Source organism: Zonotrichia leucophrys, chromosome 6 (assembly GCF_028769735.1).
Source record: "Zonotrichia leucophrys gambelii isolate GWCS_2022_RI chromosome 6, RI_Zleu_2.0, whole genome shotgun sequence".
Taxonomy (NCBI): domain Eukaryota; kingdom Metazoa; phylum Chordata; class Aves; order Passeriformes; family Passerellidae; genus Zonotrichia; species Zonotrichia leucophrys.
In genome coordinates, this window is record NC_088176.1 from 14,638,570 (window position 1) to 14,665,952 (window position 27,383).

The 27,383-nt window shown below is 34.8% G+C and overlaps 1 protein-coding gene across 3 annotated transcripts in view; it reads left to right on the forward strand.

The window, feature by feature from the left end:
• The window catches only part of ADGRA1 (adhesion G protein-coupled receptor A1), a 252,829-nt gene that overhangs the window by 148,737 nt on the left and 76,709 nt on the right, over positions 1 to 27,383 (forward strand). The window contains exon 1 of one of the 3 annotated variants that reach the window (XM_064716634.1): positions 1,178 to 1,262. The exons of the other annotated variants lie outside the window; for them this stretch is intronic. Coding sequence (XP_064572704.1) covers positions 1,218 to 1,262 — 45 coding nt within the window. The 5' untranslated portion in view covers positions 1,178 to 1,217. Of the gene's footprint in view, positions 1 to 1,177; positions 1,263 to 27,383 lie in introns of those variants that run through there. 3 annotated transcript variants of the gene reach the window in all.

Genomic DNA, 27,383 nt, shown 5'->3' on the forward strand with positions numbered 1-27,383 from the left:
TAGCAACTTGTATTTGATGTAAAATTGTGTTATTTGAATTCACATTTGCTTTCTTGTGAAACAAATTTCTGTTCCTGAACACATGAATACTAGTGATTTTATGTATGCTGTCAATATATATCTAGGAGATATGCTGCCGCTCTCTAATCCACAATGGCTGAGTAAAAAACAGACTTCTGATTTTCAGCACCATTGCTCTTGTTACAGAAAAGTTATCTTTGGGATTTCCCAAAGGGCATTATAAGATTAGTTTCCTTGTTATAAACTATCAGACTCCTTCATGTGCATTCTGCTGTTAAATAATAGTTTGTACACTAATTAAGATAAACCACATAACAAAACCCCACTGACACCATAACAATTAATAACACAGAGCATCAGTGTTGGAATGTATTTTATGTTAACTTGATGGTACAAAGGTAATAATGACCACGTACAATACTGAGTACAAATGCACATCCCAGTTCTGCATTGATTTTTGAGGACTTAACCCCCAATTTTCTCATTATATAAAATAAGATCCCCGTAATTTTCTCATGGTATAAACAATAAACTTTTAAAATTTTTATAGAACTCTCTGTGTAAATTGAGTATTTGCAACTGTTCTTTGCTAAACTCTTCTTTTCAATGTTTGTTTTATTTTCTCAGAGAATGATTGATGCTACGTAATAGAACATGCATCAGTATCCAATAAGTAATTACATTTTGTTTCTCAAAATCTTTTTCACTACATGGATGCTTAGGTAATTGATTGTTGCTTATTTTAGAGAAGGCATTTCCAATTTCTAGACTGGTGTGTTAGTAAGTGTGGAAGTGCATTTAGAAGCTTTTTCTTTCTTCTTTCTTGTGTTTTGTTGGGTTTTTTTTGTTTTTTTGGGTTTTTTTGTGGTTTTTTGGGTTTTTTTTTTTGTTGTTTTTTTCATTGTTGGTTTGCTGGCTTATATTGGCCCTCAAATGACCAGTGGTCATAACAAAGAGTTCGCTAAAATAGATTGATTATTAGGAGGTGGTATGGCTGGATTTTTTTTCCTGAATATGGATTCTTTTCCTAGAAATTCTTGATTGCTTCCTGACTTTTTAGTCCCCAGCTGTATGTGATAACCTGAGAGAATGGTCGATAGCACACAGGTGAGGAGCTGCTTTGGAGGAGTCAAACCCTGTACGTGGTATAAAGGTGCTCACACAAGGATTGAGCCTTTCTCATTTCCAAAGTGACCATGTTGGCTGGAACTTCTCTTCAGGAAAAGGCAGCAATGTATGAGGTCATGTATTAAAGATTTTTTAGTGGGTTTTGGTTTTATGTACGTAGAGGAATTAATCTGTGGGATTTTCTGTGTAGTAGTTAGGGCACTGTAATTGCTGTGCTGTAGAAACTTTCTAAAGGACATGTGTACACATGTTTATCTCCAGACAGTCATTATTGAGTATGTAGTGGAAGTCAGCAATGGAATGCAAGTTTTCCAGGAAGTGGGTATGTTATCTCTATACTTTATGCACAGTGAAGACCTAGGGGTGTATTTGGGTAGAATACTTCTTCTAAAGTGACTTATGAAGAGAAAACTATACCAGCACGTTGATAATTGGAAGGACTAGAACACTTCAGAACTGTTTTTGCGACACAGGAACTGAAATTTCAGTTAAAATATTTCTACCAATATTGCCTTGTTGTTTGCTGAAGAAATTATTAAATTGGGCGGTGTTGTTTCTGTGGTTTTGGTAGGCTTAGCTGGGAGAAGGAGTTCACCTTTGATTTCTTTTTTAGTTCCAAAAAATGTACATACTAGTAGAAATCTCTAACATTTCTTTTTTGGGTTGAAGGATTTAATATTTCCTTATTTAATTGACTGTTACTGCTTTGTAGAAATTGAGATATGTGTTCTGTGTCACAGTGAATTCAGAAGTACTTTGCATAGTCTGTCTTGTCCGTAAAAATAGATATGAAATTCTGTCAAGTAAAAAATGTTCTTGCAGTGGTTGTTGTTGATGTATTAAAGTGGTGTTCACTAAAAATATATAGATTAATTATTCTATAAGAATTAATTTTTTTATTATTTTAAAACCCAATGTAAAATTCTGGCATTTTTTACTGTATGAAAGAGTAATAAACTTGTAGCCATCTATGAGCACACGTGCACATACACAGATGTTTGTACAAATGACCTGAAGGAATAGCCTGAAGTTGTGTCAGAGGAGGTTTAGATTGGATATTAGGAAAACATTCCCTATGGAAAGGGTTGTTAGGCATTGGAACAGGCTGCCCAGGGAAGTGGTGAAGTCACCCAAGTGACTCAAAAAATGTGTTCAAGACTTTCAAAAAGAGCTCAGAAAACATGTGCACGTCATTTGGGGAAATGGTTTAGCAATAAACCTGGCAGTGCTGCCTTACCTGTCAGACTTGGTGATTTTTAGAGGCCTTTTCCAAACTTAACAATTCCATGTTTCTATTTCATGGTTTTGAGGACTGGAATCCTGCTTTCTGTGTATGTAGGGTTAGCAACAGTGGTTCTGGAAGGATAGTGCACATGGACAGGTAATAATACATGTTTATGGTGCCTAGTAGGTATTTGAGTTTAATCTATTTTCTGAACTTTGAAAATATCTCCTAAAAATAACACAGTGGGAAAATAAAGTGAAGAGAGTGAGGCAAGGGGCAGGAGGGTGTTTCAGAAGTAGTAAACTTACTAGAATCAATTTCCTGAGTTTACAGTTCTCATGAGATCATTCCCTGCTCTGACATCGAGTGTTGGAGTGTGTGGGAAGAGGGAGAGATTTTCGTGGTGAGGGAGGAGGAGTAAGTTGTTTACTTGGGCTTTTTTTAACAAACAAAACTTTGACAAGGCTTGTGATTCTAGGGGAGTTGACTGTGACTATAATGATTCATTCTTGTCTGTCATTTTAGACTGTCATGTGCTACACTTTGAAAATAGGATGTAAAAGCGCATGACTACTGTCCCAGCAGGCATCTGACAAAGATATGCATAGTATTTTTTGAGCCCATCTCAATGAAAAATTTATTTTTTAGCTAAATTAATATTGATATGCTGATTCATGTTTATGCTCTGAGCTCTTTCTGCGTTATTGATTTATGTATGGTTGGCATACTATATCTCAAATATATCAAGGAAAGCTTATAAATTTGTTGAACTATAATTGAATATAGTACAGATGGGATCATACCATTATTTCCTGACTGTGAGTTATAAGAATCCCATTTTTAAACTTTCATAGTTCTACATAAGAGTTAGTTCATTATTCTAAATTATTGTTATTGTGCTCCCATAATGTTCCAGAAAGTGAAGGAACTTACAGGTGTTAATTGAGTTTCCAAATCATCAGTGGAGGAACTTAGTGTTTTTAATACCAGGTTAGTTTGTAATGAAACACTTAAGCTCTGCTTTACAGAGAAAGGAATTCTTCACAGATATTCATTGTTTGACTTCATAAATGGACAGTCATTCTTTGTGAAGTTAATTGGCTTCATAATCTTGTTTTTAGTGAATGAAACTCGTACATGGCTTTCTTTAGTTTCTGGGAAAACTTCATGGTGAAATCAGGAGGGATTGGCTTAATGAATTTGAGAAAAACAAATGTGTCTGGACTCTTCATCCAGACTTTTTACTGCTTTCTTCTCTTGAGTAATGAGTAACTAAAAGTTATGTTACGAGTAACATAATTTAAAACAATTTAAACCAAAAGTTACAATTGTACTTAAAATAGCTAGAAATATTCAGTACTTCAGTAGGATTCTTGAATCTGATGTTTTTTTCAAATGCTAGTGAAAAGTGTTGAATTTAGGGATATAAGAACAGCTGCAAAGGGTCAGTCTAAAATTCTATTTTGGCTTGTTTCTTACCTCTGGTAGGAGTCTAGTAGGTTGGAAGTTTTGGGAGAGAAGTATATATAGAAATGGAAATGTAGCAGTACATCTCACTTATATGCACCTTGTATGCCTCATGGATTTCATCAACAACAGACTGTAGCCAGAAGATGGTCAATACAGGACATTGGTTCCTTTTTTGGGAAAAAAATTATCTCAACTTTTGATACCTCTTAATGGCTTAGGTCTTATAGTCTTAATGGTCTAAACCTTCTTAATGATTGAGTTCTTATCCAACTCCACTTGGCTTTATATGTTCACTAAGCTATATTATGTTTGTTATTCAATGTAGAAATAGTTCTTTTTCTTCATGTGCCAAGAAAGCACATGTACAAACCTGTGAACAGGAGTGATGATAATTGTTAAAAAGTCCACATCCTCTCTGTGTGCATGGGAATACATATTTATACAATATCAAAATACAGTCCTGGAGGTTTTCTGCCATTAATCTTGTACTGAATTTTTTTTTCGTACGCCTTGCATTACTGCTAAGAAGAAAAAAAGAGGAAAAATAAATTGGCCAATAGTTTCAGCTCTGTAGGCTATGAATTTGGATAGACAAGATAACAATTCTTCTCCTAAATGTAGGTTAAAGCCCTTCAGACCAGAACTCTGATGAACCAGAACTAAAACCCACAATGGCTAATTCGAAATGTACAGGTCATACAGTGGATGTAACAGCTGTGTAGTGTATGCTTCACTGACCAGCATATGCTGCTATTTTAAAGGAAAAGAGTAATCTTAGGACTTGGCACTTGAAGAAAAAAATTGCATTTCTGTGACATTTTATTGCAGAAAGTCTCCTGTATTTCATAAGCTCTGTTTGATCAGTACTGTGTAAAGTGTCTTAACAGATTCAAAACTCTTACTAAATATAGTCTAGCAAAGTTGCATGTAATTATCAGAGTCATTGAACTGGAGGGTTATTTACAGCTATGTTGTGTTTCTTCAGCCTTTATCACTGCACTTTGGAAGCTAGCAGTCACCTGCAGAAATGCCACTGAATATCAAATATACTATTTAAGTGGTACTGATCATTTAAATTTGTAAATTCCTAATTTCCACATAGAATAAAATTAAATATGTATTCCAAACTATTGTAATAGCTGCTGTTCACCAGAACAGCATGGTTTTCATGGTTTTCAGTCTTGTGCACTTTCAGAGTACTGATGCCAAATCACTGATTTGGCATCTGTATTTTAATCCTTACTTTTCAGAAATTTAATGTCTGATTTTAGTGAAGTCTGTAGTAAATAAATGTCTAACTTGAGTATATGTCAGAATGTATGTAGTATATTTAAAGTTCATTTAACCCTTAGAGTGGAGTTCAGTTTAATTCTGTCAAATAACAAATCCAATCAGAGGGAGCATCAAGCTTCAGCAGTAAGTTTTCCTCCAGTGCAACTACAAGAATTTCTATAAGGAGGAAACTTTCAAAGAGAATCAGACCCACTGGGTACCTTTTCTACCGTTCTTCTCAGTGTGTTGGTTCTTGGGAATTCATTAATGTGTGGAAAATCACTCTAGACATAACTGCAAACTAGCAGTGAATGTTACAATCTATTGATAATTGATTTTCTGCAATAAAGGCTCAGAAAGCCTACTGCTGTACCATTTGGGCCTGATTTGCCCTTGTAAAATCCCAGTGAAATCACTGCACTGAAGTCTATATTTATTTTGGGTAACAGTATGTGTATTCCTGAAAACATCTTGTCCCTTTTCAGTTAACACTTAAAAAACCCCCAAAAAGCAAACATTAAGTGACTAGGCTGCAATTATTAGTTTCCATTTAAAAAAACACTAATAAGTTACGTTTTTCATTTAGCATTAAACTCAGTCATACTCCAATATAAATCAAACTTAAACCATCAGCAAAAGTATGATAACTCGGACTCTATAAGCATGAACTGGTAACCAGGTACTTTTTGTAATCATCTGCTAATCCTTGATTTATGGTAACATATTTGTTCAGGTTTATGCTCATACCAGTTTCTCTACCTGCAATTGCCCTGGTAATTCTGTTTCTTTTACACCACTACTGCCACTAGGAAGAACAAGATACATAGATGATGCTGATTTTCTTTCAGTATGCTTTCTGTTTACAGGACATTTGTACAGTCAGGAAAAGCTACCATGCATTTGCTGATTTCTCAGTGTCCTTGAAAGTGGTACAACAGTAAATCTGTTTTGCCTTATATTTCAGTCTAATCGGTAATGGAATTTTTTAATAATTATAATGAAAAATACCTGAGAGTAAGCATCCTTTAAAATGAAATGGGTCTTCAGCAACTGGGAAATGGGTAGGAGAATCAAAAGTGAAATATACCTTCTGTAGGCAAAATGTGCAGATGTGTCATGTGAAGCTGTTATATAACCTGAAGAGTCAGGGAGGAGATGTTTATTCAGCTCAGTGAACAAGTACTGGAGTCAGGTTCAAAACTTTAGGACACTAAATTAAACATCATCAGTGCCAGAAAGGAGCAGGCTACAGCTTTCACATACCACTATGGTGATGTCTTCATGCAACTATGAAGAAGAAAAACGTGTAGGAAAATTATTCTAGGACTAAAACTCTTTTTCTCCTGTTGTCATTAGCTTTGCTAGCAGGTTCTTCTGTGCTGCTGTGAAAGCATGCCATGTTTATTTACAAAGAACTCATGATATGAACTCCATTTTACTTAGCAGTTGAAAGGATTTAAAAGAGTACAAGCTTCTCTGTAGGTCTCAACATGTAGATATTAAAATAATGCAAGAAAATTTAAATAATGCAAAAAAAAAGTGGTAAAAAGTAATAAGCTCTGAACTGCTGAAATTATTATCTTGGAAATAAGCTTCTAGTGACACTCTATGCACGATTTCTTGTAGTCAATTTAAAGGTTTTTCCTACATGCAGACCTCGAGAAAAATTAATCTGAATGAATTTTGAAAGTGTTTAAGTAAAATTCTAAGTAGGCACCCTTATCCAGAATCAAAGTAGTTTTGACTCAGTTCAGCTGAATTGAATTAATTTAGAAGTGAATTCAGCTAAATTGAATTAAGGCCACTTAGTTAAGAAGGAAGGTATCAACAAGAATGTCTAAGTACAGTTTATTAACTTTAGGACTTTTAATAACTTGTTCTAACTTTTCTTGATCATCACTTATGCAGGTAAGTGATCTTGATCATTCTTAACACAGGTACACTCTCCAGATTTTCCCAAAGATTTTTCTGTGGAGTGTCAGAGGCTCATTCTATAATAATTCTGCCATATAGAACAATTTTGTATTTCTTTGCTTAATCAGTATTGAAAACTTACTTTTCCTTTTCCTCTTTCTCCATCTCACCTTGTTATTCATGCTAGTCATATTTTCATCTGTTAACTCATGCAGGAAGGACTGACTGACGTGTCATTGTCCCAGTAAGAAATTAGTATGTAGTCGGTTTTCACTGTGGAACTGCATACTGAAAAGTGCTGTATGCTTTTTCTGCCATGGCCTCACTATAGCTCAAAAAGCTACTTAACAACCTGAAGTGGACATTTGCAAAATGCAATGTGCAGAAATTACTGGTGAGGCTTCAGAGCCTAAACATGTACTCAGGGTGATTTGCTTGGCAGTAACATCTTTGAGATGTCATTATCAACAGTTTGATACTGTTATGTAATAGTAGCTGTCTTAGCAGGCCCTTTTACAGTCCCTTGCTCCCTTGTATTAACATTAATTTTAAGAAATACCATGAAAGGATAGAAGAGAATATTCCAGGGTTGATTTTTATGAACTATGAATGGCAACAAAATGAAAATGCAGTAAAAGATAAATTTACTGCAGTTATGTTACATAACAGGGTCATGCAGGCAAGTCAGGCAAAGCACAATCTAAAATTTAGTAAATATACAAATTAATTCCTCAGATTTTATCTCTATAAAGTAAACAAGCATGCAAATCTTGAGTTAAGCTGAATGAAGGAAAACTGTGAGGAGCCTCAGGTACATAATATTTTCATAAATCTACTGAGAGAGCATGTCAGCCAGCTGCTTTTGTCATCTTATATCTGTTTATATTTTCCTATAGAATTGGCTCCTGAGTACATATTTTGTAGTACAAGCACATTATAACCCTTAAGCAGCAAGACAATTGCTTAGAGCTGATTCAGTTAGACTGTTTGTTGGAATAAATCCTGCTCCTTACTGCCTAATCACAGGAAGCTTTGCAGGCTCTGTGGCTGTTTTGTAAGGAGTCACAAATCTCATTCTCTTAGAAAGAAGTGTCTGCATTTTCAGGTTCATAATACCTAACTGTGATCAGACAAACTTGGAATTTCTTGTATTCCAACAGGTTGTGAGGCTTGCAGGGTAGGATGAGTCAGAGTAGTGAATCCATCATAGCTGTACCTGTTACCAGCCCAAGTACAGGAATGTTAGAGTGGCAAATCCTGCTTCAGTGATTATTGGCATGACAGGCCATTTTCTTTCTGATTGACTTTCTAGAGCATTAATACACACAAATCCCTACTAAAAGAGCCCTCTATGAAGGAGTTAGAATTTATTTTAATATCAGCTACTCTGACAATTTCATGTGCTCTGACACCGTCACAGTGCCATCCTCTTTCTTTTCTAAATGCTGTTATTCTAAATTGAATAATCACCACAAATTAAGACAATCAGATCTGTTTTCACCTGTTTCTCTTCCACTAATTTTTGAGTTTCTTCTATGAAATTATTTCCCTTTGTTATGTCCTTTTTTTAGGATTTAGTTTTTCCATTGATTCTGATTCCTCTAGAGGAAGGCAGTACATGATAAACTGATCATGTAATTTGTTTTCCAGTAATGTCCTAATGCACTGCTTATCACTTCAGCTGGTATGTAGCTCGTTTGGGCTATTTTTTTTCTCTTTTCTTCTCTTGGCAAAAGAAGCTGTCAGGCACATCTTGCTCTTTGGCTGCTTGTGGTGCTTCTGCTTAGGCTCTGCAGAAAAGGTGACTGCCATCCTGTAACATGCAGGAAAACTCACTATAGAGGAGGTCTGGATAGGGGCTGAATACTCAGCTCCACTTTTACGGTGCAGATTTTCAAGAAATTGGTGGTTTGTTAACATATAAAGGCAAAATGTCATCTCTTAAGTGATGTGCTGCTCACACCAGGGAAGGGTTTGAAAAGTCTGTTATTGAGGCTCTTTTTTTGGATATTTTTGGTAATCCTAACTGTATATTTGGTAGAGGAGTTTTATTTTCAGTAGTTACAGAAATGATTGTTATGATTGCCTAAAGTTAAAATTATTTTTCATGTTAGAGTCTTCAATTAAAATCTAAAAAACAAATCCAGTGGGAATTTTGGACATAATAAATAATATGATAAATAATACTGAATTGTTTCAGTTAGCTTTAATTCTTTGAATAGTCTTCCCATGGTTCTCCAAGCTAAATACAATACAAATATAATACTGTACAAAATAGTAGGCAGACTCTATATCATGATTATATTTGATAAATTCAAAAAGATGTCTGTTTGCTGGAGAAAAAGAAGGCAATTTGATTTTTTTTCTTTCTATATTTACTTAGCACACAATCAAAATAAAAAATATATCATTGCTGGGGAAGTTTTGTTCCTTAGACCCACTGGTTTCATATGGTCTCTCTCTTGCAGCTACTCTCCAAAGCAGTGTGGCTCAGAAAAACTTATCACTCATTAATGGTGATAACTGACAGATGTGACTTATTCTCTCAGACTTTCATCAAAATATACCTATAATTTTAAACCTTTATGAATATTGATGGTGATGCTCATATTACTTGCATTAGATAAGAGTTTTTACAAATATTCCAAATGACATTTGTCACAGCAATAATAGTGGCAATCTATGCACCTGCTTGATGAAGCTATAAGAAGCAAACAAGTTGGAGAAAGATTTTTAGACATATTTATTGGCTAAGCATTTCTGTGTTTTTCTTTTGCTTCAAAGAAACCAACAAAGGTTTTTCAGGTGGCAGAATATGTTGCACTGTCTCTGATCTCAGTTTTCAAAGGACAGGAATTATGGAAGCATATACTGAGTATTGATACTATTATTCTTTTTTTATTTGTTTTTTTAAATACGGTGAAAACATATTTCACATTGCTAGAGACAAATTCTTGTCACGAGTTCCAGTACAAAGGTAGCCCAATAGAAGACATTGACAAAGGTCAGCATAACATTGAAAATGTTACTAAAATGTTGAAAGTGTACAGGGTCAGGTATTACAATAAATGACCAGTAGCTTTGAAAAATAATGAAATTAGCTCTGAACACAGCAATATGTTTATTAGCATTCTACTCAGAAATGTATGTGTGCTTTTAAAATTGTACATGCAATGCATAATGCATGTAAAATAGAGAAAAGTGGTTTTGTCAAGTGAATGGAAAACAGATTGATGCTGAGATAAAAATTGCTTGAAGGACACAAGGGAAGGATTCTGCCTCAAGGGGATGGGTCCACTGTTGCCCTGGTAAATCTCATGTAAGCTTGGAGTAATCTAGATGCAAGAGGTTTTTTAGAGGTTTTTTTACAAGTAACACACAACGTTGTGGAAAAAGGAGGAGATTTTTATTAGTTAAGTTATTGGATAATACTTTGTCAAAAAATTAATCATTGTTTAACAGGGTCTGTTAAAAGGTAGGTTAAAAGCTGGCTTCTACTGAAAAGCAGGAGTTCTCACTATTTCAGGGCAATAGGATGCCATTCTGATTTTAGATGTTTGGGAGAGGAATAGTACAATGTCCTAGCAAAATAGTTGAGTGTAACCTACTAATGCTGCTGTAAAAATTTTATAGAAATATTGAATTGGAGCCTCAGTATTATGAGTAATTATATTCACAATATGCATGTGTAGAATAGTGGGAAAGAGTGATTGTTGATGTTTACAAGTAATACACCTTATCAGGAATTCATGGGAAGGATTTCAAGAGATGGAAAGTATTATTCCCACATGCTCTGATACAGTTTGAGAGTTAAGAGCCGTATGAAAAGTATATTTTGGTAATAATAAAAAAAAAATTAAATTGGTTTGCTTTTGGGAAAGCTTTATTAATTTACCTTTTTCCATGGTCATCTAACATTTCAGCCAAGATAACAATGTGGAGGTAAAACCTTCAGGCTTTGCAGCTATAGAAAATTCTTCAGCTTCTACTGAAATTTTTTGCACCAAACTTGGAAAACCAATCAAAATATTACTCCTGTGTTATGTACAAGATTAACCATGCAGCCTTCAATTAATGTATTTAGTATTCACCTGTTTGCCTTTACATCACTGATGTTTTTGTTGTGAAAGCACTAATTATTTTCCTTCAAATTAAAGAAATTCAATGACTGATCATTAGACAAACTCCTTGGAGACCATCCCTGTGACAGCTAGACAGATAATTAGAAAACAACTAAATTAGATAATTGGGAAAAAGTGATAAATAGTACACATGGAGCTAGACATTCTTTATATTGTTGATTTGCCATAGAATCTTTTTCCTTGGCAAAGTTCTTATGTTATTTAAATATGTGTAATACAAACTATGTAAAAATAGCTCAGCAACTTCTCCATGAGCTTTTTTATAAGTACCTAAATTAAAATAATGACTACTGCTGACATAAGTTTAGAGGAGCTGGATAAAACCTTACTCATTATATTTAAGTTTTTCATGTTTCAGTCCTAAATACACAAATTGATCAAACTAAATTTTTAATTTAATAATTTTAATTAAATAGGATAATAGATGTGCACATTCACAGTGCAGTCACTGTGCATAGCTTAATAGAAAACAATCATAAAAGCACTGCATAGTCACTGACAAGAACTGATCATCTGAGCACAAAGATTCACATACTGCACACCTATTGAAAAGTACCTGTTCACTCATTCTGACAGTCATGTCTTCTAGAGTTTTATATTTAAACAATGGAATAGTTCTTCATTATTGTGAAGTTCTTTATTATTATGAGTTTTTAATTTAGTAGTCCTTTTGTAGGGTCTTTGATCTCTGATTATTTGCAATGATTCAATCTAATTGTGGTAAACTGTATTAATCAGCACTTGCCTAATTTTCACTTTTCTTTAACAAAAGTTAGGTCATATCAGAGTAATAACTTCCAATTGTTAGACCATCATGTGAGTCAGCCAAAGAGTAACTTTTATTTTCCTGATCACTGACAGTGCGGTATTATGTGGGGGGAAATGAGTCATGTTACCAGGATTGGAGACCACGGGTCCTTTTCTGGAAAGGTCTGTGATTAAGGAAGGTGTGCCCACCTTTGCACTGTTAATTTTGGCATGAAGAGTGAGCAGTAAGTTGATGCAAGTGCTCTCTGCTTTTCTTGCTTCTGCAGATTGTAGAAAATAGAGGTCTGCAGTCTCATTATTCTCGTTAGAGTAATCTGAGTTTTTAGGTTTTGTCTGAAATGTTCACTAGACTGAATTTAGATGGGGAGGCTGAAATAAATAATTATTTATTTGATGTGACTGATGTATTCCATATTGACCTTAGGAGGATCAAAGAGATTTACTATGAATAAGGCCAAGTGATGGACAAAGTCATAAAGGCAAATACAACCTCTCTTAAAGCCTCAATGTTACCAATTCTTATCAGAGAAATAAATCTGTACTTTTGTTATAAGAGAAGTGAGATATTTATCACTGCTCTTTCTGTCTAGAAATAGCCACCTTTCCATATTAAGAATCTATGGACTCGGGGGTGAGCAGATCTGCTGCTGTGACACTGTGTATTTCTGTTCATGGCCTAGACCAGTCTGATGGCAGATGGCTGTTTTCAAGCCTACTTACAGAAAATTAGTCTACAATAACAGAAAATAGGAGTTGAGACTTTAAAATATGCTTGCAATTGTTAGCCTGTAAGTGATGCATCAAAAGTCTAAGTTTTTAAAGGTGTGAGTAATTGTGATGCAAATAAAATTGAAGTCTGTTCCCAGAAAAAAAGCATTACTATTTATCTTAAGTTTTATGTAAATAATTTCTTTTCTGTTGTAGTTAGCATAGGTTTGATGTGAAATCTTTATAAAATATGCCTTACCTTCTTTCACATGGTGAGCAGCTAGAAAGTCAGAGCTGGAAATTTTACTGCTACTCTTTCTTCCACATATGTAGATTAATTCCATGGCTTTTTCAAAAGCTTGAAATTTTAATGCTTCAGCATTTGCCATAATGCACAAAGAACTTTTGAGAAAGATACTGGGATAAGGGAAGAAGGAACCAGCAATTACTATCTGAATATATTAAGTTTTGACCTAAAGAGAGACTCCTAAAGACTGATGTGGCAATTCAGTTTTCATATCCTTTTCATCTTTGTTCTTTTTTTTGTCTGTCAAGAGGGACAGTATGGTTTCCAGATGTACTTGTGATATTGTGTTGTGTTTGTGTGTACAAACATCAAGAACTAAACAAAAGCATGTAAATAAATCTGTGTGAAACATTGATTGAAAGGCTGGGTAATTAAGATGTTTGACTACTACTTTTAAATCTAGATTCAGTCTGGTACTGTAAACATGAAAATTCCTGAATAATTACATTTCTAGCCAACAAATATGGAAAGAAATTCTTTTCTCTTGTGAAAGCCACAAAGACTAAAGAGTTTGGGGTAATTAATTCCTGTGCTTGCCCTTCACTGTATTTACAGAACTTGATGGAAAATGCACTGCAATTAATTTAGATCTTCAGTCTTTCAATCCTTTTACTTGGATCTCTGATCACTTATCACTTTAAGTTATTTATCAAGCAAGTTAAGGTTACAAGTCCAACCAAAGGGGGAGGCAATTTTCTTTCTCCTTTGAAAAATTGCATCCCTGCCTATGGCAAAGGGGTTGGAGTTGATGATCTTTAAGATGCAAGGTGCTTCCAATGAAGACTAAATGAGAGATACTCAAGCAGAGAGGGCATTACTCTTCCCCTTTTCCCTTCCCTCCTCAGTCTATGGCACTAAGGCAAAGATCCAGGGATTTGGGGTTTTTTTAATTCCTGCTTCATAAATTTGAATGAATTTTAGGAATGATCATAGGCCATAGAAATACAAGCGGTGTACAACAGAAATGTGAGATTCCTTCTAACCCTAACCATTCTATTATTCTAAATGTAAGTGTTGATGTTTGTTCTTAGGAAATAATTAATTTCAGTGATCTGAACTTAATTTCAGTGATCTGAAATTGAGCATAGACAAACCCAATCTCAACCTTCTGGAATATAAGTGTTGAAAAATCTCTTAGAAAAACAGTCTTCAGGAGTACTGTTTATTTTTAGCTATTCTTTAGAAAAATTATCTTCTCAAGTTTTTCTTCAGAAATGAGACCCTTCAAAACACTTCAGAATATCTTTAGTTTCTGACTGTTGACTCTTGTTTCCCAATTTATCTGTCTGTAGTGAATTCCCTAAAGGCTGAGACCATCTGGTCCTTCAGTTTATTTAACTGTTTCTCAGTTTCTGTGAGCTTTGAATTAAAACTGTCAGGCTCAAGGTTTTTAACCATAACGATTTTTCAGACATCATTAATTTTAATGTTTCCAGGATCTGTTCCATTTTGGCTGTTACACTTATCTCCCACAGGAGTAAGAGCTTCCTTTCTTGTAGAATGCGCTTTAAAAGGGGATTAAAATGAAATAAGTAGGGGGAATCACTGACTTGCAATTCAAGTCTTTATTGGAGTTACTTCAAATTTTCATTAAATAGATGATGCATTTGCTTGGTTTCATGTAACCTTCCATTAAATATAGAAATAAATCTATTTTTCCAGTGGACAAACCTCCTCAGATGTATGTGGTGATTATATATGCTAAGTGAACACATAATAGTACATTAATTATTAACACCTTCTGTAAGGGTTAACCACCTACTCTCAAAATACCTTTGGGAGGCTAATAAGTATTATTTATCCTTGGGGATTTGTTAATTGACAAGATGTACAGACACTGATTTATAAATTCTGATGGTACCTTTCACATCTTTTCTACAGGAATTGAATATTTAGTATACATTCAGTTAAACTTACACATCCTATACTCTACTGAGAGAATTAGTTAACATTTACTATCCCAGTGAAAGAGAGTTGAATCCCAAATATGTTTTTATGGATCTTTTGTGATATATATATATATTATGTCAGTCTTCTTACTGATTTTTTAAAAATATCATAATATTTCACTAAAAATAATACTTTGGGGATCATTATCACTGCATGAAACCAGAAGTTTAATATTGATATAGACATGAAAGATAAAAACACATATTATATTGATCATGACTTTATCATGGTTATTTTAAATGCCCAGAGCAAGAACTTAAATAGTATAGTAGATAAATCACAGAAATATCTAGGGATCACTGCTGTGCTTGCACTCTTGTTTTAAAGTACAGGAACCTCAAATATTATCCTCTTAAAAAGTGGGATTGTACCACAAGAGCAAGTAAGTAAGACAAATGCTGCCACGGAATGTGAATCTTGGGTCACATCATTTACTCTTCAAGTCTGTGTTTTTCCATTGCTACCATCACAGCTCCTTTGATTTCCTTTGCTGTGACCTGAATCACATTAATTCACAGAATGATCAAGATTTCAAATGAAGAAGGGTTTACCAGATCTTAAGAAGGGCTCCTTCTGTAAGGACATCTGTACTTTTCCACGTGATAGACTTGAAGTTTTTTGGTGGCTCTCCCACCACGGGAGTCCCAGGGGCCTTTGATTCAAACTTAGAAACTCATCTAAACTAGGACAAGAGTATTTTACTTTTAAAAATACTTATCTGCTGAAATCAGTTCAACTGAACTTCACACTTTAATAATAATGTTTTTAGAAGTGGTTTACCTGGAGGAGGGCAGCAGACCCAATTGTAAGGATGTTATTTTGTATGTAAAGGAGAAGAGGTTTATTTACTTGTTTTAAGACAATCTCTCTTTGCTGTTTTTTTCTTTTTTACACTCAGAGATTGAGGTAATGTTAGAATTTTAGCAGCCCATACTATGTAGTAGTTGGTGCTGTCATTAGCTAGTCTCACTGCTTAGGAAATCATGAAGGTGTTCTTCTTTAGTTTGTCTTCTGTACATGACATATTCCTGAAAGCCAGTTAAAGAAGTCAAAGTTGAGATATCTTTAAAAAATAGTTCCATTTCCTGGAGTTGGATCAGCTTGTCACCTCTTTACTTATATGGTTTTTACAGTACCTTTAATCTAAAAGCCTAAGATATTCTTGTGAATACTGACTAATTTTCCCTTATTTAGAAGCATGAGTAATTTTCAATAAATACATTCTTCAGACTGTGTATTGCTTTGCACAATTGTAACAATTGCTTCTTAGTTCCATGTGAAGCCTTTTCTATGACCTTCCTTACAAGAACCTGTTGTCTTTGTTGTGCTGTCCAAGAATAGTCAATGGCACCGTCATGGTGGCAAGGCTGGAATGCTAATTTGGCATAGAAATCTTGATAGCAGGGTTTTGCACTCCTTGTACTTTAACTAAAGGCCACTGTAGCAGTACATTTATGTTTGGAAGATATAATTATTAGTATCTCATTTTTAACATCAGCTAGATAACCTCCCTAATGGGTAAGACAGCATGGAGACCTGCCTTGTCAGTTAGAAATTACCAGAACAGTAATATTTAACATTAATATTGTTGTGCATACATCATGAAAATATATGCAAATACTTTCCTAGTGATGTTTAAATTAAAACTTTTTATGTTAAGAGAATTTCCAGTGTAAGATACAGGTTTGTTGTAGATTTTTAGAATCACAACTCTAACTTGCATATACTGGTAATTAATCAGTTTATACCAGTGGAGGTTCCATTGGCAAAATTAAAACTACCATCTCTTTGTTTACACTGAATATTAAATCAAGGTTTATTCTGAATTTTCTAATTCAAAGTTTCCATTTCAGTTTCAAAAAGCTTTAACTGTAACTTACAATGTAGTGCAGCCCAGCTTTAAAACTCTGGCAGGTGTATAAGACACAGATTGGTGCTGTGGTCCAGCTCACCTCTGATGTGTATTTCAAGCACAGCTGAGGCTGTTTGCAATTGCCTCAGTAAGTTGGCTATGCTCATTCCTGTGCTTTGAAACAAAGAAAAAGTACAGAAGTTTTCCTAATTGTCCCCTGAAAGGAACAAAAAGCATTCCCAGCTTTTCCAAATTCCAGCATCTATATCCTTTCAGAGGATGTGACCAGAGACCAGGAGAATGGAGGAGGATTGCATGACAACAGGCTAAGGTGTGACCAGCCACCCTCCAATGGAGGCATTGTTTGGATGCCCCTTTAGTTAGGAATTTTCCTTGCTTTTCTACTTTGAATATGCACCCTTGGACAAAACCTAGGTCTCAGGTTTACCACTGTTCTTCTGCCACTTCACACATTGTCAAACGATTCTTCAGGTACTAAAAGAAAAATCTCAGTAGAGTTTTAAATTAAGGATTAGAACATAGCTGTAAATTAACAGGAATGTGATTATCTACAGCTATGCAGAGACAGTAAAAAATTAATACTGATTGCTAAGAATGACTGAATAGATATTTCTCTGTTTGCAGTTATTAACCAGATGCTGCTTGGAGGATATTTCTCTGGTTTTCTCATTTACAGGTGATAAATTTTCTCTGGAATGTGAAATAGGCTTTGCCTTTTTCAATATTAGGATATATTTAGTTCAATGCCATTGAATGCCACTGAAGGATATTTTACCACAAGAGAAGCAAATTTGCCTATCTCTATCAGAATAAAAAGCACCCAAATGCAAATCTGCAAATCTTAGGCTGCTGGAATGTTTGTATATCAAAATGCATTAAAGCAAAGAAGATTGACAGAGTTAACTTGATTTGCCTCTGTTGAGGCTTATTAAGCACTCAATCTCAATATTACGGACTTAATTAGCTGGAATCATAGTTACATCACCTTCAATAGGGAGGATAATTGGTATGAGTTGAAGCAAGTCTAATAGGCTTGACCTTCAGTCACATATTTGAATGGTTTGGAAGTTAAATGCATGCTATATTTACCTGGAGGTTCAGACTGATCAAGTCTTCAAAAGAAAGAGCTGCAGAAGTCAATGCTGGGAAAGTCAAGTGCAGGCATACACACATTTTAAATGTAGCTAGAGGCTGAACTTTTTGCAGGACTCCAAGCACTTTTGTAAAAGTACTGCTGACTGGAGCATGTGGTTCTATGTCTAGGGAAGGAAATTGCAATCAAAGCAGTAACAGGTTGTCAGAAAGAGCAAAACAAGTAAGGGTTCCATTTTTAATGCCATAGGCTAAATATACCAACATTAGTTTTCTTCCAAAAAATTAAATCTACCTGCTATCTTCTTTGCAATTTTTGCACATGGTTTCCATATCCACGTTTCACTCAGAAAATATTATATTATTATCATGTCTACATCCTTCCTCAAATGCAGTCCAGAGCACTATAATGAGGTCTGTCAACTGGGAACGTGCCTGAGTGTCACAGCCATGGTCTGGGCATGTTTATCTTCACTGGACAGGGCTGACAGTGAAACCAGAACAGCCTGAAGTGAAAACAGCCTCAGCTCCTTCACAACAGAATATCCTCCTGAATGCCTTGAGAACCATACCCTGTACCTACACTGTGGGAGGAGAGAGAGCTTTTAAGTGTCCTGTTCTCATTTCTCCCATGTAGGTTTTAGCCCATGAATTTCCAAGGCCTCTGTAAAGATACTTTTTGAAGTGTTTAAATCTCGTCCTTAACTAAATGATGCTGAACCTAGGACACATCAGTGAAGGATGAAGAGCATAGAGACTGAAGACTAATCAATTTGTTATATGTAGTCTTTGGCAGTGGTTAAAAGCAAGGGATTGGAAAGGGTGTTTGAACAGGGCAGGCCTGAAGAGAAAGTGTCCCAGAACATTTCTGCAGCTCTGGGTTTTCTGGTGCAGTCTTAACTAGGGGAGCACCTTATAAGGATTTGTTATTAGGGGCTTTCTTCTTACAGAAAAAAGGGAGAATTGTAACTTAAACAAAATTTTAAACCATGAACTTCATCTGTGACTGCCAGGCATGCTACTGTACTTTTTTGTACCACTAACAGCTCAACTAGAAAATATAGTGGAACACTGGACTTCTGTGAAATTCAGATGTTAAATGAGTTTTAGTACATGACAGCTGAGAAACTTTACCTGAATAGACAATTAGGAGAGTTCTGAAAGTCTTATTGTTGCTAATGAAAATTACAGCACTTTCAGTATTGCGTAGCGCATATTCTGCCAAAATAGTATACTTAAGGTCTGATATTCAGCATCTTTTGTGATACTTGACTGAAAGGCATGATATGCACTGCCTTAGTTCTGTCATGACTATTTACAAGCATGTCAAAGGAGCTGCCTCTCATACATATTTTTTTCCCTTATTTTAGGAATTAAAGCTTATAGTAATGTCTGAGAAATTAATTTAAGAATATCAGTAAGATGTTAAATCATAAATAATTGTGTAATTCCTGTAGGCTCCTGGAAATGACTACTTAACATAAGTAGCTAAAAATAACCTTTCAAATACTGCAAAATAGCTGCACTGGATTTGAAGTTGCTACGCTTACTTTCTAATACAATATATGGTAAAGACTCAGTGATATGCTGTTGCCTGAGTTCTGTAGAAATTATCTTGCTTTTGTGTAGCTCTCCCTGAGAAGTTTTACTGAATATCTTTCAAAATGTGTTTTTATATATACATGTGTATGTGTGTGTATGTATGTATAGATACAGAAAACCCAGGTATATACACACTTAAATACCTATATATGTAAGTATGATGACAGGAAAAGTATAAAAAATTTATGCTTAGTCTTGACTATTGCTGAATATCTTCCTGAACAGCTTGATGGTTAAGGAACATTGTTGTCATGGTCTATTGTAGGTAAGAATTATTGCTTACTCCACTGATATTTCATTATGATTTGTTTGCAGCTGAGGTCCTACTCTTTTGTCTAATCTATGTGATTTTATTTGGGCAGCGTGTTAGAGATACTTTTAGAGTGCACTGCAGCTCTCCTTCAGTAGATCAGAAAATGAAAAGCATAGGCTAACATTTAAATTACTAGCTGTTAATTCAGAAGTTAATTTTAACGTCATTTAATGTAGAAGCATCAATGTACAATCCTGTGTGATCCTCCAGGTTCAAGTAACAGTGGTTGTTCAGCTGTTCTTGTTCCTGGGACATCAGTAGAATTTTTCAATGGTGATATTGACCAAATTAGAAACTTCCACTGATCACATACAGTATCTATGATAAGGCTTCTCTTAACATTTTTTATAGACCTTGTGAAATTAGTCAACAGATTCTCAGGGTTCTATAGTCCATGTGTTGAAATCTGTTGACTAACTAGTGTTGATATAATTAATAAGTTAGCCAGGTGATGAAACTTAGGTTATTGGCTTTTAACCTGTGTAGCAGTCCCAGAAGAAGAGGCAAAATGAGCTCTCTTCATACTTTATTTCTCTTGACTCACAGCACTAATATTGCTTTTATAAAGTGGAGTTCTTTTAGTTCCCTAGCTTGCCTTTCATGAAAGTGATGTTTTGTATCAGATACATGGCTGCTTCATCATTTTGTAAAACACAATTGCTATTCTATAAAAGTGGATTGAGTTTTCCTTTATACCCTGTGACAAATTCATTTTAGAAGCAACTGCAAAGTACTGCATTTCACCCTGGTAGGCCGTAAGTTATGTTGTGTATGTGGTTAGAATACTCTGACAGTGGTCTTTGGTATCCAGAAGGCATCCCAGTAAACAATATCTAAAACTCTTACCTAGGAATTGTTACTGGAATTGTGCTTCATGTGGCAGTAGGGCCGTAACGTTCTCTCCAGTGGTAATCTGCTGGATCTTCTAAATTGTATCTAAAAGGAAAAAAAAAAATCACAATTGCTTCATTCTATATAACTGATTATTTAATAAAAGGTACTTTAGTTGTTTGAGTAAAATGTAGATTTTGATACTGGAAGACTTTACTTATTGACAATATTGTCTTCCACTCTGTAATACTGACAAATTCTAAACCTCAAGTGTCCCATATAGAGAAGATTCCTAACAAAAGGCATCCATTTTTTGTAAATAAAATTTCCCCTTATAATATTGGTGTTTATCTCATTTGCTTGAGAATATAGCATAATCATTTCACAAAAGGAAAAAAACAAAACCACTGCAATGACTTCAGTGTTGATTGTCCATGTAGGCAGTTATTTCCTTCATTGTATTTTATTATGGGATTTTTAATTTTATTATATATATTCTATTTCTGTATTTCTTATATATTTTTATTAATTTATTAGGACAGGTAATTTTTTTCCATTCTAAAGAGAAATGGCAAAGAATTATTGACTTTAGATTAATCACAGTATCTCACTGTTACGTTTTACTTTCACATAATTTATTCAGTAAACAAAAATACTCTCTTTAGAAATAATATTATTTCAGGCAAACTTCCCATATTTTCTCATGGTATGAGCCAACAAGCCACATCTTAATGAACAGATTGGAGAGATGGACTGTTTCTATCTTCTTTCATTTGGTGTCAAATCCATTCCCTTCCATCTGAGGCTACTAAAGTGGTCAGAATGTGTTTTCTCTGCATGGCATGGATGGGAGGGAACATTTATAAAGAATGAAGAGGAACATTCCTGGATGTTTGCCAAAAAAGAGAGAAATCAAAGCTTTTTTTTCTCAGCCTGAATACATCCCTCTTCAGAAAGATTTGTTGGAAAGGTTGAAAAGTTCAGATTCCCCTAATGTAATGTTAGTGTTTATGCAACATTTTTGTTCCATTTAATCTTTCCCACAGAATCAAATGCGGCTTAGGGAACCAAGGTTATGCCACCACTGCACTGTTGATTTTGTGTTGTTTTTTTTAATGGTGCTGCTAAATCCCCTTTTTTTTTTTCTATTCCAAGAAAACTCATTTAGAGAGGATTTAATTTAGCATCTTGCATCTTCATTTTCCTGCCCTGCAATGGAAAATACCCAGGCTTCATTTTTTATGTGGGCTTCAGAATACTTTCACAGTTTTTAGGGCAAGTGCAGGGAGAAGAGAGAAACCTCATGAACTCGGAAATTTTGGCATGTTTATACATTGATTTAAGTTAATACATACAATCTTTTCTAACTCTGTTATTTTGAAAGCTTTTTGACATCTGTTGGCACTGCTGGTGAATTTCCAGCTATGAGACCCATATGGTATGATGGGAACATCGGTTGAGTTCAAGATTTGTTAAAATGTACCCTAACTGCCAAATTGGGTGGATGTTGCAGAGTTTCTTCTCACTTATCTTTTGCTTACTTGTTATCTCAAGTTAAGGAACTTAACTTTATTTCTGTATTCTGTTGTCTTTTTTGGTAATAGGAGAATTCACTCTGTCCAGTGGATCTCTCCTTAATTCCCAGACTTCTTTGTTAGCTGGAACAGAGACACTGTGTTTTAGCAAGGTCTAGGTCTTGTGCTGCATTTTTCACAGGGATATATACCTTCAGAAGAATTTTTTGCTGCTTATCTCTTATAATTATTAGATATTCAAACACAGTTTTCATTTAAATATATAAATAAAAATTGAATCGTTAGCACCAGAACTAAGTATCATGTCACGAGGAGCCAGAGAAAAAATATGGGATTTTTTAGCTAAAAAAAACATTTTCTAATCACAGTCCAGTGAGGCAAGGACATGCCTTTGAGCAACTCAGAAGGCCTATAGGTTGATTCCTATCAGAAATGCAATCAAAGACCCAAGCAGCACTTTATAGTGGTTAAGAACTTAAAAAGTAGCTAGTGCACAGCCAATCCTATGAAGATATTTTCAAGAATTGACCAAGATCCTTTTTTAAAATAGCACTTGTTAAATAATACAGCTTCCTTGAGTTAAAACAATATAAATATATCTATTATCCTCTTTAAGGCAAATATTTTAGTTTTTGATGAATATGGGGTTTGCAATAAAAGCATTATAAAGCTTAATTACAAATAAAGTGTATTTGCTAGCTATTCAGAAATGTTTGATTGGGGTGTTACCTTGTAGGAATAATATTCCTCTCCCTGTCACCTCTTTCCTGAGTAATGTGAAAGTGAGGCATAGACTGATTTGGGCTAAGTCACTGTTTGAAATATAGACCTGTAAGATTATAAAATGTAGCCAGGAAATACATAAATTTGATGTGAATAAAAGGTCTTCATTAGAATTGTCTGTATTGAAACTAGTCCATTTTTTGGCAAAGTAATGATGTTGTACAAACCATTTTCCCATGTGCAGGCTATTCAACATTGTGTGGAACATACCTCTTAAAACTTTGGTATTCTTTGGAGCTGTAACTAATTTTTCAGAATATTGAAACAAAATCTACAATATATATAATCTTTGCTTCTGATTTTGTTGGGTTTTTTGTTCTAGAGCAGGCTTGTGCACAAGCTGCCACAAATTTGTAAACGCCTACACTACAACTGGCATAAATTGAATTTATTTTTTGAGTGCATGAAATATTTTATTGTGAGACTACAGATAGTTTATTCATGCAATGGAAGGATGGCTATAAAGTGGTAGGTCTGTTCATGTTCAAAATCAGAGATAATTTGCAAAGGTTAACAGACTAATGTTAGGCCCTCTTAATGAAGACCTGCAAGAGTTTTGGGTGAAGATGCTGAGATGACTTGAAGTCATCAGATTATCTAATAAGCCTAAGTACAAGTAAAGGCTTTTTAATGTTTGTGTGATACAGGCCCTGTGCAATTTCATAAACAAACACCTTCAAATATTTTGACAACAGCTCCACTTTAAATTTCAGACATATGCTTTATTCAAAATTTTACAATTTTCTGTTTCTGTTGAATCAACCACTTTCACACATCTCACTCATGTTTGAATGTTTTCTTTTAAACCCTGATAGTGTTTCCTTTCCTGAAATTTTTCACTTGTTGTTCCAGAACTTATCAAAATAGTTTTATATGTTTTTGGAATAAGCTACTCTTAAATAGTTTAGAATATCAATGTCTTTTATGTCTTAATCATTCATGACAATATGTAGTGATGACTGACCCAATCAAGCCTTCTGGAATCCTAGCAGAAATCTTCTCTGCTATAATTTCCTGTCAATCTGCTTTTTGCATTCCTTATTTTGAACCCATGTGAACTCATCTTTTAGCACTTTCAGCAAAATTGTATTTCTTTTATGTGCTTGGGTTAAGATACATTGCAAATATTTCTTCATTCTTATCCACTAGTTTAATTACTCTGACCAAAAAAAATTTAATTAGGATGGTTTAATATGATTTCTTCTTGGCAAATCTGTGTTGCCTGTTTATTATCATGTTATCCCCAGGTGCTTGGAAATTGATTTTTGAGTAATTTTTTTTAGTAAGTTTTCAGATATCCCAGTTTAGTCAACCATTCTATGAACTCCAAGATGCATATAAGGAGGGAAATGAAGTGCTAGTACTGGTTTTGCTGCATTAATTCTAACCTTCCCTCTTTTCCACGTTGTCAGGCCTAACAGATAAAAATCTGGTTTTAGCTGATGACAGCTCTAGCAGATTGCTAAGTCCCACTGAAATGCAAATCTAAATATGGTTTTATTCTTTCCCTTCCACTCTTTTTTGTCTACTCTGATATTCATTTTATTAAAATTATCCCAGTGCTTGGTCATGTAGTTGCTTTCTGAAAACAAAAGAAAAAATTTCCAAATTGTTTCAGACTTCTCTGTTATTTGTCATTCCACTTTTTTGTTGCAATGAAAGACCCTTTCATGCCTCTTTTGCTTGCAGCTTTTAATATTTTTGTGATTTGCTTACTGCACCTTACTTGTCATTACTTATCTCCCTAAGGAATTGATAAAATTCCTTTCCAGGTGATATTGTTTACACTCTTGGTGCTATTCCTTTTTTAAATGTCAATCAGTCAAGAGATCTCAATTTAGACTCATAAGTGTCTTCATACGCTTCATTTTTATCTTCCTGTTTGGAATGAGTTATTTTTCTGCCTCCAGAACTAGGTTTCTGTTTTGAGCTTTTTTCAGGAGCAAAACCTTGACTGTTTGCCCAGGAGATCCTGTCTTTTGTTTCCTCAATTTGTTGAAGTCTGGTTTTGGAATGTCATTGTTCTCAATGCACTGTGGCAATTCCTTCCTTTTGCAGTATTTGAGAGCTCTCTTTTAAGGCAACTTTTCACTCCATCTCTTGACTCTTCTCTGTACAAGTAGGAACTGCAGCAGCAGCCCTGACCAGAACTTACCCACTTGTTTTTCTGTCTGAGGCTATTTCCAGGAGAACTTGTTAGACAATCCACATCCTCCATAACAGCATTAGGGCAGTTGGTTTGCCATCATCCCCACTTCCTAGATTTTGGCTGTTTTTGTTAGTTGCTCTGGAAAAGAGTCATTCACCTGCTGCCTGCATTGGATGTATCACTGATCCCTGCTGTGGCAATGGCTCATTTTTTCTTTGGTTCTATCCTTACCCAAGGGTAATGGTCTCTGTTAGGTCCTGACTCTCACCTGTTCTAGAACAGCAGGAGAATAGATTCATCACAGCTGCGTCTCTGCCTCCATTTTTTACTTGTATGTCCTTTCTTAAGCAGTGTTTCGTAGCTTGAGGAGAGGGCACTCTATCACAGTACTATACATAATGGTAGATCGATTCTACCTTTTATTTAAAAGAAGAAAATCTAAGCTCATTAACTAAACCTAGTGACTTGAGTGAACTGTGCTAAATGACTGGGGAAGTATGTTATGATCGATGTATTGAGAGCAGCATTTATGACAGGATGAAGAAAAGTATAGAAACCTGAATGAAAAAAAAGAACATTATTCTTCTAAGGGCATGCCCAATACAGATAAAAGGGTGGCAACTCAAAAATTTTCCAAGATACTTCTTAGAAATTACAAGATCAGCTGGAAAAAGTCTAACAAGTCTGAATATAGGGTATGAAATGATTGGAAACTCTTAGAATGAATAATTGTAAAATAGGATTGAAATCTGAAAGAGAACTGCTTTGTTGACAGAAATTTTGAATAGAATTGGGTATGAAATGCTTGTGCAGATTAGCAATAAGATTAGCTAAATATTCCATTTCTTGAGAGCACATCTCAAATACATGGCCAGAATAGAGGAAAAAGAAGCATGTAGACATCAAAAACTATTTTTACTTATAAGAAAAATAAAGGGAAAATGAAGATGATATGGACTAAAGATGCTGCTTAAAATGCAGATTTTCTCTGTATGCACATGACAGTACATACAGATTTTTTTTACCATTGCTTAGCATGCAAGGAAATCTGCATTTCTTGTCCAAAAGAATTTTGTTCTAGGTGTTCCCTGCCCCCTAACAGCGAGGAGAAGGAGTTAATGGGTTCAAGGGGGAGGGAGGATGCCCATTAAACCTTTGATCTCAGGAATCTCCTGTCCGAGGTTCCTGTTCAGGGTAATGGATAACAGCTGTGGCTGCTCTGCCCATCGACCACAGCAATGACTGCAGGATGGCTGCTCTGCTGCTGGGAAGCCGAGGGCAGGAATTTGCTCTCTCCTTTTACTCTGCACTACGTAGAGCTAATTTACTTTGCATTGCAAGGCTGTGTAGAGTTTGCTTCTAAATACTTACTTCAAAATGAAATTCTCAACAGAAAATTAACTCAAAAACTTCTATGTGCATATCATACATTTGTTGTAGGCATTCAAAATTATTAATTTTGTCATATCAGTGGTAGTATCTTTCCAAAAAAAGTGTGTGGAGTGTAAACATCTGTTTTATAAGCTCATAAAGGGACTTTTTTTTATAGTTTATATATGGTTTTATTTAATCTCTCTGAAACCAATATGTATGGTTTTACTGTGGTGTAGAGACTAACTTTTTACTGCCTTCATTACTTTTTTTTTCTGAAGTGCTTCCTAAGAATTACAGGTCTCTGTAGCAACGAGGGCTTGGGGGCTTGTTACATAATAACAGGTATGATACTTTATATTGTTCCTTAGTCTGTGAAAATCTCTCAACACAAAACTTACTGTTCAGGAGTGATACCAGCAGCATCACATAATCAATATCTAGTGCATCTCATCAGATAAGAGGCTATGTAGATTTTTTTGGTTACTGTTCTTTCTTTAGATGGTAAATACAAAGAACATACTTCAATTTTATAGAGGACTTGAATGTCCTGAGTGCTACCATTCTCCACTTCCTTGGTTTTTCATCTACAGGGACTTACTAAAAATAATTTTCAGTCCTGGGGAATTTTATGTTGTTTTATTTGCATTAGAGGCTGTTCTGCCATTACAAATCCATACCACCTTCTGTAGGAGTATTCATACTTACTTCTACATTCAAAAAGGTAGTTGTTGAATTAAAACGTGAACTTCCACACTGGAGTTTCAGATAAATTTTGCCTTTCTTTCAACATTTTAGAACCTTTTGAGGGAAATTCTAACATACATTTAAAAATGTATGTTAGAATTAACAAAATATCTGTGTATTAAAAATAGCTAGTAATTATTTAGATATTTTTGCATCTCATATGTTATGACTTCTTTTAATTG